The sequence below is a fragment of the Gracilinanus agilis genome, chromosome 5 (genome assembly GCF_016433145.1).
Source record: "Gracilinanus agilis isolate LMUSP501 chromosome 5, AgileGrace, whole genome shotgun sequence".
Taxonomy (NCBI): Eukaryota; Metazoa; Chordata; class Mammalia; order Didelphimorphia; family Didelphidae; genus Gracilinanus; species Gracilinanus agilis.
Window position 1 is genome coordinate 225,145,298 of NC_058134.1, and position 16,088 is coordinate 225,161,385.

The 16,088-nt window shown below is 40.0% G+C and overlaps 1 protein-coding gene across 1 annotated transcript in view; it reads left to right on the forward strand.

Moving 5' to 3' along the window:
- The first annotated feature begins 1,429 nt into the window (after positions 1–1,429).
- SLC41A2 (solute carrier family 41 member 2) overlaps positions 1,430–16,088 on the forward strand; it is a 97,319-nt gene continuing 82,660 nt past the window's right edge. The window contains exons 1-2 of the mRNA XM_044677633.1: positions 1,430–1,984; positions 8,824–8,931. Of these exons, the coding sequence (XP_044533568.1) occupies positions 1,430–1,984; positions 8,824–8,931 (663 nt within the window). The remainder of the gene's footprint in view (positions 1,985–8,823; positions 8,932–16,088) is intronic.

Here is a 16,088-nt window from a genome sequence, read left to right on the forward strand (position 1 = left end):
TGTTAATACGGTATAGTAATATTTTATTATTTTCATGTACTACACTTATGGCACTGTACCTTAACTGCTCTGATGTGGTTATAGACATGACTGAAAAACAACTAAACAACAACTACATATTGCTGGGGATGGAATCAATGGAAAATTGCCATTGAACCCTGCCTTATTGCTTTTCAGTCATTTTTCAGTCATATCTGACTCTTCATAACCCCGTTTGGGGTTTTCTTGGCAAAGATACTGGAATGGTTTGTTATTTCCTCTCCACCTCATTTTACAAATGAGGAAATGGAGGCAAACAGGGAGAGGTGACTTGTCCAAGGTCACATAGCTAGTGTCTGAAGCCAGGTTTGAACTCATGAAGAAGAGTTGTCCAGACTTCAGATCCCACACTATCCACTGGGCCATCTTACTGCCCAATTTGGGTGACACACTATATATATTGTATTGGCCACCAAACCTGAGGATCTGCATCTATTCTCTTTGGCAAACTATAGTTTGTAAAAAATGTAATGAGTAAACTTTATATACATGACTTACCTATGCAAAGAAAAAGAAAGGAATTCAAGGGACTTTCAATACAGAAAATGAAAGAAAAAAAAAGTTGTGGACTGTGAAGTTCCCAGGTAGTCAGGGTTTTAAAAAATGTTATTACTCTCTCTCTTTTTTTTTTTTTTTGGTCAGTGCATGGTGATGTTTTGGTCATACCAACCCCTGGACTACACCAGACCATTCTTCTTCACCTGTCCTTCAGAATGGATCATCCAAACATAAATGAGTTTAGTACATTTTGTGACTTTAGCTCATTGAGTGCAAGAAGGTTTTTTGGGTTTTTTTGGCTTTGTATTGGAGGCAAATGATCACTTATTAGGGATGTTTTTAGAGTGGCTTCATTTGTTTCAGGTAGGATTGGAATGAGAAGATCCTGTAATTCTAGGGACCTTTTCCCCATCAAATTTTAATGTTTTTGTTATTCCAAACGAACTTGACAAATGAAGATCTAGGGAAAGGCTCATTTGCTATTCAAAATGAAGTATCTCTTTTTGGAGATTGTAGAGTCAAGGATTGAATGATATTTGAAACTCCTTTTTAAATTTAAGTCTATTAGTTTATTTTGTAAGTACTCTACTGTGTGTGTGTGCATGCATGTGTGTTTGTGTGTGTGTTTTTAATTAGCCCCATGTTCCATTTCTTTAAAGATATAAGTCCAGGTAGCAAGAAGATTAATCTGCTTTTTTTTTTTCTTTTCCAGGTCAAATTCTATCTGTGAAACTACCAAACATTTCATATCACTGAAACCATTGGTTTTTTTTTTTTCTGCTCAATGAAATGGCCTCTTTGCTTTAAATCACTATTTGTATTTGTCATCTGCTATTTTCTCATGCTAGCTGAGACCTACGGAGCACAGTGACAGGGGCATTGTGACAACAATATGACTAATAGTAAAGGAAGAGTTATCACAAACAAAACCAGCAGCATAGTGGGAAATAGGGAAAGATTGGTAAATTGGACTCTCAATTTAAATACAGTTCAGCCTGACAAATTTTTAAGCCTGTTATTGAGTATGGTTCCTGTCATTTACCAGAAAAGTCAAGATGACAGGCATAAAAAAACCAATGGCATCTGGCCAGATGGCCTTCCAACATCAGCACAGACATTTAACTTAAGAACAGATCAGCACATGGAGTATCATCATTTCTCAGAGCAATCTTTTCATGGCAATAATGGACATGTTCCGTCAAGCTGTAGCCCAAAGTATGATGACTATGCTAACTATAATTACTGTGATGGGAGAGAGACTTCAGAAACGGCTGCCATGTTAAAAAATGAAGACATGTCTAGTGATGGTGATGAAGATCTCATTGGGGAAGGGAGTCCCCGATTGCCAAAAGAGTCCAGTGGCACAATGGCCTTGCAGATACTGGTGCCATTTTTGCTGGCGGGTTTTGGAACAGTTTCAGCTGGCATGGTTTTAGACATAGTACAGGTGAGTAGTTATGCTTTTGTGTTTTAATTATTAATCTGCTTTCCAGATTCCCCCTTTCTACAGAAGATTGAGATGGTTAGAGTTGGTGTTGGTGGCTAGTGATGTTCTGAAAGATTTACTATAAATTATATTTATCACTGGCAAAATGAACAGAATATTCTGCTCTGGTAACTATAAACTAGATGGCTTCAGTGGAACTATTTTATTTTAGAGATGAAAAATCAACATGATTCTGGCCATGAAGTATAAGTAATATAGGAAAAAACATGTCAACTGGAAAGATACAGAAAGAAATATACTAGTCAACAGTGTCCACCTGCAGTGAATGAGTGTACCTGTTTCTCCACAGCTCCACCAACCCCAAGTTCTTTGTTGTTTTTTCAAGTTTGATGCTTCTGCTTTTCAAATTAGTGAAAAGTTATACCTTTAATAATTATTTGATATGATTCAAATAAATGCTTTTTAGAATAAAAATGAGAACCTGTTGCCTATCAGATTCTGCTTTTAGGCCTTTTGTTCTGTTCCTGTTTCTTAAGACTCTCAGTTCTCCTAAAGAGATGCTGCCCATGTGGATCCTAATTTGAGACTTGCTTACTCTTAATGAAGAGGTAGCAGGTTACTAGTTTCAGAATTGAATATCTCACTCAGTTGACTACTTCTCTCTTTTGCAATCCTTTTATAATCACTTTTGTTCTATCATTCATTTTTATGAAGCTTCAATCTTTTCCTTTCTGGTAAGATCCCCCGAAAACCTGGTAACATTCTCCATCCAAAAAAAAAAATAAGAAACCTTCCATGAACTCTTGCCATCCTATCTCAGCTCTTCCAAACTCAGAGTAATGGATACTTTCTGCCTCTATTCCCATCTCTCACTCCTCCTGCTGGGTATTCTCATGGAGTAGACTGGCTTCTATCTTCACTGCTTTACATAAACAGCTTTTTTCAGAGTCCATAAGGATCCTTTGTATTGCCAATTACTGTGACCTTGGTCTTAAACTTTTTCTGAACCTATTTGTGCATTTTATGCTGAGCCATCCTTTTTTTCTGGATACTTAAATCTCCATTTGGCCTGGCCATACAGTTAAAGGATCACCCCATAACTCTGCTCTCTTTCACTGTCTAGCTGCTAGGAAAAGCTCTCTGTGGTTGTTTTTGTTTCCTTACATCACACTCATATTTTTACCTGGTTTCTGGTGATGCCTTCATTCCAGTGAAACTCTTCTGTCCAAGCTCACTAACAATTTGTTAATGCCTAAAGAAAGTATTCTTTTCTTAGTTCTTAACCTTCTTGATTGATCTGTCTGCAGCAGCTGATACTGTTGACATAAACCTCCCTGGGTTTTTATGACATTGTTTTTTTTCCTGATTATCATCCTACCTATTTGATTGCTCCTTCTCAGTCTTCTCCACCGCATGACTTTAGACCCAAAGCAGAAGTGTCAAAAACACATGGCCCATAACAGTCTTTGAGTGTGACCTGAACCAGATTAAAAATCTAATTTCTACTTATTTTATCATGTTGATATATTAAAAACATTTCTATACACTCACACACACATGCATGTGTGGCTTCCTAAGTCAGCATTTCCCCCCAGGGTACTTAAATATGAAGTAGTGATTGCCATTTCAGTTTGAGATTGTCACCCCTGCCCTGGGGCTCTGTTGTGGCCCTCTTCTTCTTCTTCTTCTTCTTTTTTTTTTTTTAACCCTTGTACTTCGGTGTATTGTCTCATAGGTGGAAGATTGGTAAGGGTGGGCAATGGGGGTCAAGCGACTTGCCCAGGGTCACACAGCTGGGAAGAGGCTGAGGCCGGGTTTGAACCTAGGACCTCCTGTCTCTAGGCCTGACTCTCACTCCACTGAGCTACCCAGCTGCCCCCCTCTTCTTTTTTTTGTTTGTTTTTTTCTCCTGAGTTGTCACCAATTATCTGCTCTGTCTCTCTATCTGGAGGTCTTAGGTTTCTCAAATTCAATGTGTGGAAAACAGAATTGATTTTAGCCCAGAAACTTCCATTTCAGACTTCCCTTGTACAAGCTACATTCTCCTAATCCACTCGTCCTTGAACTTCTAAAATCCATTGGTGTAATTAACTTTAATACCCCTCCCTCTCACCAGAGAAATTGTAAAGTCTTCATTGTCATCTTTGGAAACCAATTTGAATGATTCAATACCTGGGTTAATTTTTCTTGGACTGGAACTTTGAATAGGGCTATTCTTCTGATCTGGAAACTAAAGGAGCAGGTGCCCAGGGAAATGTTTGATTTGAGCTTTTTAAGGTCAAGACACCATTGTTTTCAAAGGGTAGGCAGAAGGAAAGAGTCATATCAAGGCGAGAATGAGTTTTTCCCACAAACACATTATGTTAAGACAATAACACTTGATTTCTTACACTTCAATTTTGGCTAAAGAATTGGTTTTCTCTAATGGAATTTTAAAGAACATCCTGGAGATAATAGGCTGCCCCTTTATCTTAGAGCGTTATATCTGACATATACTGTTGGCAGCTCTTGGAGGCTTTTCTAGGTAGGACTATTCTATTAGGTCTTCCCATTTGCTCCTGGGATTGTGTCTGTGTGACTGATGGGGAACAGGCAGTAATCATGCTTAGTGGAGAGAACAGGTTTCAAATGTCAGAAAAGCCAGGATCTGTCTCTTTACTCTGTAGTCTTGGGTATGCCAGAGCACATTTTTCAAACGAGGGGCTTGGCCCAAGTCATATCTAGTGTCTCTGCTGGCCTGTCATTCTCTGTCTTTGTTTCACTTTTTCAGTGAAATGTAGGGGAAAAGTAGCATATTTCTCTTCGGCATGTATTTTGTTGTTTCTGACTTATAGAAACTTCCTTAAATGAGTAAACAGTTACACTCAGGTTTTGTTTTATTTATGGTAAATTAGTAAATGTGCATTTCTTTCTTTCTTTTTTTAAAACTCTCACCTTCCATCTTGGAATCAATACTGTGTATCGGCTCCAAGGCAGGAGAGTGGTAAGGGCTAGGCGATGGGGATTAAGGGACTTGCCCAGGGTCAGACAGCTGGGAAGAGTTTGAGGCCAGATTTGAAGCCCTCCCGTCTCTAGGCCTGGCTCTCAATCCACTGAGCCACCCAGCTGCCCCCCAAATGTGCATTTCTTAAGCACCTATAACCCATTGTGCTGACTCCTTACCAAGGCAAGGAGGAACTCCTGCCTGCTTTCCAGCAGGGAGATTGCATGTGTGTATGTGGCTATCTGTCTGTAGTGGGCTCTACAAGATACACAGGAAGCTTCCAGAGAGATGCTCCAAGGGCCAGCCAGGAGGCCACCTCTTCCCTCCTCCCCCCACAAATGTCTTGTGCATTTCGGGGCAATCCTGTCATCTAGATGTTAACTTGTAAAAACATTTTTCTTCATTTACAAAAATTAAAACTTTATCAGTTCATAAACATTTGTCATATGCCTCTACTATGTTCCAGGCTCTGAAGAACACAACTAAGATCCAAATAGCCTCTTCCCTGAAGGAGCTTCCATTAATTATTATGGGGAAGACAGGCATGCCACATAGGCATACATAGGCATGAACAAGGGATGCAAATCTACCCCATCAGGGAAGAGAAGAAGAAAGTGTGGCTGAGGGGGTCAGGTCAGAGTTATGTTTCCAGCAAAGGAGTCAGGCTGGAAGTTGTGCTAGAGCCAAGTCTGGCTTTTTAAAACACCCTTACCTTCTGTCTTAGAATCAGTCCTAAGTATGGGTTCTCAGGCAGAAGAGTGGTAAGGGCTAGGCAGTGGGGGTCTAGTGACTTTCCCAGGTCACATAGTTAGGAAGTAGCTGAGGTCACATATGAACACCCAGGACCTCCCTCCCATCTCTGGATCTGGCCCTATCTACTAAGCCATCAAGCTGAACCTCGAGCAGAGTCTTAAAGGAGATCAAGAGGTGGTAGTGGAGAAGAGCCATTCTCTCCATCTTTTTGCCCTCCTCCACAGCCTCCTCATACCTTCTTTCTCAGAACTGATACAAGTATTGGTTCCTAGACAGATGAGCAGTATAAGGGCTAGGCAATGAGCGTTAAATGACTTGCCCAGGTCACACAGCTAGGAAGGGTCTGAGGCTAGCCCAGGACCTCCCATCCCCAGGCCTGGCTCTAGTCACCTAGCTGTCCCCCCAACCCGCCCCCCCCCAATGGCATTTTAGATAAAGAACATCCTGGAGTTAACAGGCTGCCCCTTTAAGTTTATCTTCAAATGTTACATCTGATATGTACTGTACTGGCAGTCCTAGCCCTTGGAGGCCAGTGCCTTTGAGGCTACGTAGAACTGTTCTATTAGATCTCTTCCTATTTGCCTAGAGGCTAGTTTAGTTATACTAAGCCATTAAGGACCTGTCCTCAGTGATATTTCTCATTGGAGGAGAATGTGGTGAATGGTAGGTTTTCCTGGTGCTCTTTAATTTTTTTTTTTTACAATATGCTTTATTTTTTTAATCTTTATTTATTTTAATACCAAATTTCCACATAATTTTTCCAAAGTTATAGTATTCATGTTGTCTCTCCCCTCTTCCCTCCCCACTCCTGGAGTTGACAAGCAATTCAGTTTGGGTTATACAAGTATTATAATGCAAAACATATTTCCATATTCATTTTTGTAAGAGAATAATCTTATAAAACCAAAACCCCAAATCATATACTCAAATAAATGTGATAAATTGCATGTTATAATATGCATTTCTACCCCAACAGTTCTTTCTCTGGATGTGGATAACATTCTTTCTTATAAATCCCTCGGAATTGTCCTGGATCATTGCATTGCTTTTAGTAGCAAAATCTATCACATTTGATCTTTCCACAATATTTCAGTTATTGTGTACAATATTCTCCTGGTTTTGCTTATTTCACTCTGCATCAGTTCATGTGGGTCTTTCTCCTGGTGCTCTTTATAAGGATGGGGACTGGGACTATTATTTCTTTAATATAAGGAATTCTCTGATGAAGAAATGCCCTGCACTGATACAGGTTTGCACCTTCTCTTTAATTCATAGCCTTAGAGATTTGCCTGGTTTACCCTGGTTTATTCTTCACTTTTGAACTTCCTCTCTTCTTTCTATTTTTAAAAAGTTTTGTGGGAGTTCATTTTTTTCTGTTCCTTATATGGCTCATTACCATTGCTCCCCCTGCCAACTCTTACTACTGTACCTCCTCCATTCTTCCCCTGTTCCCAGTAAAAAGTCTTCCCTTGTACTAGATAAATATAATCAAGCCAAACCAATTTGGCTTTTAGTCATGCCTGATCCTGCTCCTCTAGTCCATTACCTGTCTGCCAAGAGCTGAGAGGCTTTCAGCAGCATCATTCTCCTGGTGGTCTGTCTTTTGCACACCAATCAGAGTTCTGAAGTCTCTCAGTTAGTTTCATTTACACTATGGTTATTGTTCTATAAATGACCCTTTGGTTCTCCTGACTTCACTCAGCATCTCCCCAAGTTGCTCAGATTGGATGTCTCTTATCATTTCTTATGGTGGGAATAATAATCCATTACATTCACATACCAAAATCAGTTCCCCTACCCCTTAATATATTTCCATCTCTTAGCTACAGCAGAAAATGCTGCTCCTAAGTATTTTTGTAATGTGGGTTCTCTCCCTCTGTCTTTGACCTCTTGGGACTATGCACCAAATTGTGGTATTTCTCGATCAGAGTATGTACAGTTTGATGGCTTCTAGGGTCATGTTCCAAGTTGCTTTCCAGAATGGTTATAGGCATTCACTTAAAGGAATTCCTTAATGGTGTTTCTCTTTTCCCAGCCTCTCAACAATGGCCATTTCTCCTCCCCCGACCTTTTTTTTGGTGGGGGTTGGGGGAAGGTCATTGCCAATTGTTTCATAGTTGTTTTTTTAACTCTCTCTGCCTATATTGATTGTTTCTACCTATATTGACTTGACTGGAGCAGAACTTCTGAGTAGTCTAGCTAGAGACCGGGCTGACTTCTTTAATGAGGTCAATATTTGCACGTCTGTCACTTTTTTCTTGCTGATACTTGCTTCATGGATTCAAGAATTTGTCTGATGAAAGTACAACATTGTCCTGGTAATCTGCAAATCATGTTTAGTCATTTTCTTTTATCACTTTGTATGATTTTCAGATTATATTCTAACTTCCTTATACTCTGCACAATGGTAATTATGTCTCTCCAGGTTTCAAATTTCATAATCACAATTATCTATGCCAACTCTGTGCTGGTGATTGCAAATTGTTGGTGCAAAACAAGTTATAATCATTTTGATCTTTGTTTTTGATATGATAAAATTGCACACTCAGAGGCAGATGGTGAAAGTGTTTCTTTGATAAGCCTCACAGCCTGACAGGAAGGAGGAAAAAAAAAACCCTTGTTTTCCTTTTGCAATGGATTAAATTGAGCCAAGGAGCAGCTAGGTCGCACAGTGGATAGAGAGCCAGACCTGGTTCAAATCTGGCCTTAGACATTTCCTCACTGTGTGACCTGGGCAAGTCATTTAACCCTAATTGCCTAGTCCTTGTAGCTCTTCTGTCTTAGAATCGATACTAAGGCAGAAGATAAGGGCTTAGATGTAAATAAAGCCACAAAGGGGGATCCAAGATGTATAGTATGTCCACAGATTGGGTGAAATGACCATGGCTGTGTTCAGTTTTAAAACTAGGCATGTGGAGAGAACAGAGGAAAAGGGTGGAAACCCACTGGTTACAAAACATGTTAAAGCTAGTCATGAGAGAGTTTTTTAAAAATTTTAAGATAAAATTAAATTTTCATTCCGTAGCACATTAAATTAAGGTGGTCATTGTATAAAATGTTCCTTTTTTTGAAACTTTAATCTGGACTGTTTGGTTCCTTACAGCACTGGGAGGTGTTCAAAAATGTGACTGAAGTTTTTATTTTGGTTCCTGCACTTCTTGGTCTCAAAGGAAACTTGGAAATGACCCTGGCATCTAGACTATCAACTGCGGTAAGCCATTTCCTCACTTCAAACAGTCACTCAGCAGAATCTGCTTTTTGAATTGCCGTTATCATAGGACTAACTAAGTAACCCTGGCAACTGGCAGGATCCAAGGGTCTTGGCATTAGAAGGGACTTCAATCACAGAGTGTCCTCAGGTGGCATTCCTGATCAGTGATCCCCCGGCTTCCCCTGGAGGTCTAGTGTGGTGGGCAGCCTGGCCATCGGTCTTTGGAGATTTCCCTGGTGCTGCAGCCACCTCTGCTGCTCTGTGGCCTCCGGGCCGGAGCAGAGCGTCTGGATCCTTGCGGTTGGCCTCCTCTGCAGCTAGATGTCCTGTTCTGCTCCACACCTCTCAGGCGGGTTTCTTCTTTCTCCATTGCCCGCGGCCCCAGGACATGCTACCTTTGTTCCATGTCATTCCTCCACCCAGAACATCAGCTTCTAGAGGCTCTTGTGGGCCTGGCCTCCTGGCTGTGTGGGGACTGTGCCAGGGCTGGGTAGTACCTGCAAAGACCATACCGTCTTGTATACACGGACTGTTTGCTGGCCATGTTTCCCCCCATCCTGTAACCATGTATTTGACTCTTTTGGTACCAAAGAGTTGGAAATTTACCGTTATTCTGATTTTTAGGAAGAGAAAATAGGTTTGCATTTAGCCAGCTAGGCTTCTGGGTCACTCAGGAAGGGTCATGCTAAAGCATTGTACCTGACATCAAACCTGGAAAGTTGTCTTACTTGCTCTAGGCAGGGGATCCTGGGACCTGGGATCTGTTTTTTTGTTTTTTTTTTTTTAAACTCTTATCTTCTGTTTTAGAATCAACAGAGTGGTAAGGGCTAGGCAATGGGGGTTAAGTGACTTGCCCTGTGTCACACAGCTAGGAAGTGTCTGAGGCCAGATTTGAACCCAGGACTTCCCTTCTCTGGACCTGGCTCTCAATTTACTGAGCCACTCAACTGCCCCTGGAACCTGTTTTTAAAGATCTTAATTGTACTCGAATACAATTGGTTTCCTTTATAATACTATGTATTTTATTTTGTGCATTTAAAAACATTCGAAGGAAGGTTGCATAGGCTTCACCAGATTGACTGCCAGTGGTGGGGACACTATAAACCTCCAAAAGTTAAGGGATCTGTTTTAGATAGTCTCTTACTCATTGGTTGTGGCGGCTCTGCTCTTGTCTTCTCAGACTGTTCCTTCTCATTTTCCTTTGCTGCTTTCATCATCCATCCCTTGTTCTCTAAGTCTGGCATCTGTTCCTGGGTCCTCTTCTCTAATTTTTCTATATCATTTCCCATAAATGCAGTTATTTCTATGCAGATGACTCTCAAATGTGTGTGTGTAAAACATTTACATAGTACATACTCTGTGCCAGTCACTGTGCGGAGTACTTCACCATCATTAAGTCATTTGATCCTCACAATCCTGGAAAGTTGGTGCTTGCCTGATCTCCAGTGAACAGAGGAGGAGCCCGAGACAGACAGGGTGGGTGACTTGCCCAGGGGCATAGCTCATAAGGGTCTGAAGCCAAATATGAACTAGAGTCCTCCTGCCTCGAGACCCAGCGCTCTCTCCCTTGCACCCCCTAGCTTCCTCCTCTGCACATACACACTCGCAGCCCTAATCTGCTTCTGGACTCTTCCAGCAGAACTCCCTGTAAGTTCAATCAGCATTTCAAGTCTAATGTGTAAATGTGACATCCCTGTCAGAGTCTGTGGCATCACACAATGAATAATAGAGAGTGAGACCTGAAGCCAGGACTTTGGCTGTGATACCTCTCTCTATATCCCAGAGAAAATTCTGGCCTAGGTTGGCGTGTCAGAGGCCAGGCCCTGTCCCTCCCTCCTGCCCCCAAACTCTCTATTTTTGCGGAAGAAGAGAGCATCATCAGAGCCCCTCAGGTGTGCTCGCCTCTAGAGGCAGAGTTAGGCCTAGTACGTGGGGCTGATGGAGACATCAAGATGGAGTCTCACCCGGAGGCTCCAAGGAAGGCCTGGTGACCTGAGAGAGCTAGTAAGTGTTCCTGTTTCTGACACAGGCCAGACTAGACAATCCCACAGGAATGTATGGCTATTGGATTGGATGACTCTTTACAGTGATTCTGCCATAGATCATGAATCCTTTCTCTTTGTTCATACACACACACACACACACACACACACACACACACTTAAATATTGTTACACTTTTCTCATTTGTTCATTTCTCTTTTTTCCTAGCTGCCTTTCCTTTAGAGTCATACCTATTTCTTCCCTAGATTTTCTCTTTTTTTGCCCTTTCCTATTTGTCAGTTTTAGATGTTCTTTTAGTATTCTTTTCTCTTCTTCCTCTTGAGTATTTCCTTTTGTCTCTTCATAAATATCAGAACTTTCTGGGAAACGTTTTGTGGCTTTCCGTAGCTCTTCACGAATGACTATATGAATTCTCTGTACAGAGTAGGTTCTTAATAAATGGTTGTTGAAGAAGTGGATGAATGAACTCATTCTTTTTGTTTCTCATCTCTAATAAATTCAGCCACTGAAAATTTGCTATGCAGTGCCCTTAGTTTCCTCTTCTCTGAATGAGGGAAATAGCCCCTTCAGTGGCCCCTGAGGTGCCATCACTCCACCCTCCCTGCCCCCAGCTCTAGCATCCTCTTTGGCTATGGTCACTTTAAAGGTCATGCCTAGGATGCAAAAGGATTCAAAAATCTCCTTGTGGTTTAGACAAGAATTGAAAAAGATGAGCACCTGTAGAGAGCCAGCCTCTATATGGTTTTGGGTCCTGAGTGGCGTTGGTGGCATAGGATGGTTAAGACAGGAAAAGGAAAAATGAGAACAACCAGACTAGTGGTTAGCCCATGTTGCTCTAATGCAATGGGATTTGGACTTTATTTTATACTGGTTTCAAACAAAGAACACAAAGAAAGAGTCACAGCTGTGAAGGGGCTACAAATCATACACAATCCATTAAAGTCTAAAAAGTAGAGATATGGTGCAAGGGCCAAATTCCAACCACCAATTAGTAGGGGTTTAATTCTGGGAGCAGAAATCAATTTCATGGAGATGTTTACTAATTGCGTTCTGCCTTGATTTACAGATCTGCACCTGGTCAGATAGTCTGGACTAAATTGTCTGGCTCCAGTCCTTATCTAAGTAATATATTTTTTAGGGTTCAGGCTTCTTAATTATCAAGGAGAGAAATTGTCAAGGAGAAGAATTGTTAACTCAGTAGCTGCTGGTCTGCTTAAGGACTCAAAGCTTTTCAATAAGTCTATAATGTTTTTCCAATAAGAAAAGGTATGGATCATAAGAGGTGTCAAAAGAGGGTCTCAGATTTTTATCTATTCTCTTATTGGCTTCCCACAAGCACCATTGAGGTTTCTTTCAACAATCTAAATTTTCTAATTTAGGGGCATTTAGGTGGTTCAGTAGATAAGAGAGCCTGGCCTGAATTTGGGAGGACCTGGCCTTAGACACTTCCTGGCCGTATGACTCTGGGCAAGTCACTTCATCCCAGTTGCCTAGCCCTTATTCTTCTGCCTTAAAACCAATACTTAGGATTAATTCTAAGATAGAAGATAAAGATTAATTTTTTTTTCTGATGAGTTTAGTATTTTAGGGGCAATCTTGGAAATACTTTACTTTTTGTCATGTGAATTGTGAATCAGTGCATACTAATTAAGGACTTTAAAGAACACTTGTTAAGAAAGATACAAAATGCCTTTTCATATTAGAAGACCCGATGACATATCATTAATCTCCTAGTCTCTTCATCTGAAATACTAGCATCTAACTGTTTAGAGGTGAAGCTTCCTACTGTCAAATGAGAAATGCAAAAATTGTTTGGCTTTTGCTGCTATCTGTTGAAAGAGAAGTAGTATAATTCTCATGGAACATATTAGTAAAAAGAATGGTACATTGGAAGAAAGATTAAAAATGAACTTATTAGGAAGGGCAGAGTACAAGGAATGATGAGAAAACACATAGGGCAGTTTCAACAAATAGGTAAAAATGGAGCAGGATATTGGGGAGAAGAGGTTTCCTTTCTGTATGCTTTGAAAGTGAACTTTGCTCTGATAAGTACAATCAAATGCAAAGACATTTAGGCAACCTGTTAACTTTGCTAGGAAAACCAATATACCTCCAAACAAACATTTCTAAAAACACATTCTTGAGAATTGTCCAAATGATGTTGAGATCACCAGTTGGTGGACTAAAGATGATGATCCATTTAAAAGAAGTCCCATGAGATTTACTCTAGCAAAAGAGGACTTACTCCAAATTTGAGTGTATGTCTTAAAGTTGAGTAAGGATAAATTTGCCTTACTTTTTAAAAAATAGTTTGGAAGCTTTTTGTACAAATGTATCCTTGTTATTATATCATCCAGCCTCCATTGAAATCCTATTCGGTTGTCTCCTAGTGAAATGGATATGACCCAGAATTTTCCAAGGCTATGTTAGGAGAATATAAATGTTGGAAGGTCCTAGATGGAAAAGTTTTGAATATGGGGCCTGTGATTGATTGGAGGAATATGTCTCTTGTCTTGAGATCTAGCCTGACTCATTCTGGAAGCCTCATCAATAAAGGCATGGCCAAAAGGAAATGAAATTTTTTTTAACTGCGGCAACTCATCCTTAAAACATAGAGGAATGGCTACCCACAGTGATGAAATCATGGATTTTCTGGGTATGCCTCAGGCATTTTAGCAAAATCCACCAAATTTTCGATTCCATGTAGGTTTTCAGGAACACAGCAAGGTAGTGTAAGGAAGGCAGTACATAGTCAATCCTTAGTAGTAGTTGAGCTGCCTGACTTCTTTTCCATTTCATTCAGATATTATAACTTGTCTGGTGACTGAAGTTCAACTGAGCTAAGGAAGAGGGAGGATGAGTGTTAATAAAAGTAGTTGGAGGCACAGAACGAAAAATTCTTTTTTCATGCCTGTTCATCTTCAGTAGCCCAAGGAAAAAAGAATACATAAGGAAAGCCATCTTCCCTAGCCAGAATATTTTATTCAAAATTGATATTTCAAAATAATCTTTATTGTTATTCTAGACTTTAAAAATCTCTACAGTTATGAACATTTCTATTTATAAAGAACTGACAAAGAGAATTATATGTGAAACCACAAATCTATTATAAACACCTTGATTTTTAAAAATTATATAATAAATTCAACATTTAAAACCGAATAGCCCAGAGACTTCTCAAATGCAGCATGTAAACAACCAAACTCATTACCTTTCCCCTCAAGTTCTTTCTCTTCCAAACTGCCCCATTTCAGTTCAAGGCACCACCATCCTCCCAGTTACCCAAGTGCTTAACCTTGCCATTATTCTGGATTCTTCAGTCTCCCTTACCTCACACATCCAGTTAATTTGCCAAGTCTTGCCATTTCTCTTGCATTCAACCCTTTCCAGCCATGTACACAGCTACCACCTTAGTTTAGGACTTCATCATCTCTCATCTATGCTACTACAATAACCTTTTAATGGAACCTTAAATGGAAGCCTCATTAATATTATGTTATTATTTTATATATATTGATCTCTCTGCCTAAACTTTTTCACCACTCCACTCCAACCATGTCATTCCTCTACCCAACCAAATCCACTGACTTCTTATTACCTGTAGGATAAATAATAATAATCTCCTTTGCTTGGCTTTTAAAGCCATACAAAACCTCGCCTCATTCTCTTTCCAGCCTCATTGGTCAGAAAAGAGGGCCTGGGGTGGAACCTTGAAGAACACCCAGAGTTAGGGTGTTTGATATATCTGTGCCAGTGAAGGGGCCTGAGAAAGGATGATGAGACAGATAGGAGAAGAAGAACCAAGAGAACACAATTCCAGGGAAATCTAGTGTGGCTAGAGTATTAAGAAGGAGAAACTGGTCAGCTATATTCACATGTAGCAGATGGGCCACGATAGATGGGTCTTAGAAAAGTCTATGAGATTTGACATTTAAGAGATCTTTGATTCTGGGGAAAGTCATTTCAGGTGAATGATAATGCTGGATGCCATTTTGCAAAGGGTTAAGGGTTTAGTGGAAGGATTTTAAGTAGAACAATGACTGCTTTTCAGGGAGTTTGGTTAACAAAGAGAGGAGGAGAGATATAAAATGATAGCTTGAAATGAAGGTAGAGTTTAACCAAGGTTTCTTAAAGATAGGGGTGATATGGGCATGTTTGAGGACTATGGGGAAGAGGCCAATTCTCTAGGTTTATATTCAATTTGTATTGTATTTGTAATACTTACGTTTGTGTATAAGCTTTTATATTTTGCATTTTAGTCTTGTATTCCTAGATTTTCTCTCCTTTTTACAAGTGGCTCACAAGTCTTATGAGATACTAATTGGATTCTGAGTTCTTTGAATGCTGTTTCTGGCTGTGAATTTGACTTGAAAGCTCTGGCTTTTGGCTTGACTTTCCTAGGAGTTTTCATTTTGGAGTTTCTTTCAAAAGGTGATTGATGGATTCCTTCTATTTTTACTTTGCCCTCTGGTTCTAATAAAACTGGACAGTTTAACTTTATCATATACATACAATATGCTTTCTTTGGTCATGGCTTTTAGGGAATGTGGTTCTTAGATTTTCTCTACTTGATCTGATTTCTGGATCAGTTGTTTTTGATATTAAGTACCTTAAATTTTCTATCATTTTGTTCTAATATTTCTGTTTTAATTTTATTGTAATATTTCTTGGCTCATGTAGTCATTGAAATGTTTGGTATATTCCAATTTCCAAAGTCCATTACTTGGATAAGATTTTCTAGTTACTCTTCTAAGTTATAAATTTTCATTCCAATTTTTTCCTCCAGACCTCTTCTTTCAGCAGTAATTTCATTTTTCATTTACTGCTTAATTTCTTACAGGTACTTTGATAGTCTTTGCAGCCATGTCAGCTTTTCCTCTGAGGCTCTGGTTGTGTAGGTTTAAGGGATTCACTTTCTTCTGGGTTTGTCATTTGGGTATCCCTGCATCTGTGAAATGTCTTCATAGCATTTGATGCCCTTTTCTCATGTTTTCAGGTCCATTTCCTGATTTGGGATTTTGTGCAAGGGTCAGACTCCACTCATTCTTGGACTCTGTGGCAGAGTTAGGTCCTATTTGAGCGTTACCTTGATTTGCTGAGCTCTCAAGGTACTCTTCGCTTCAAAAGCTCAGCCCTGTGCCTGGCTTCTAGCAG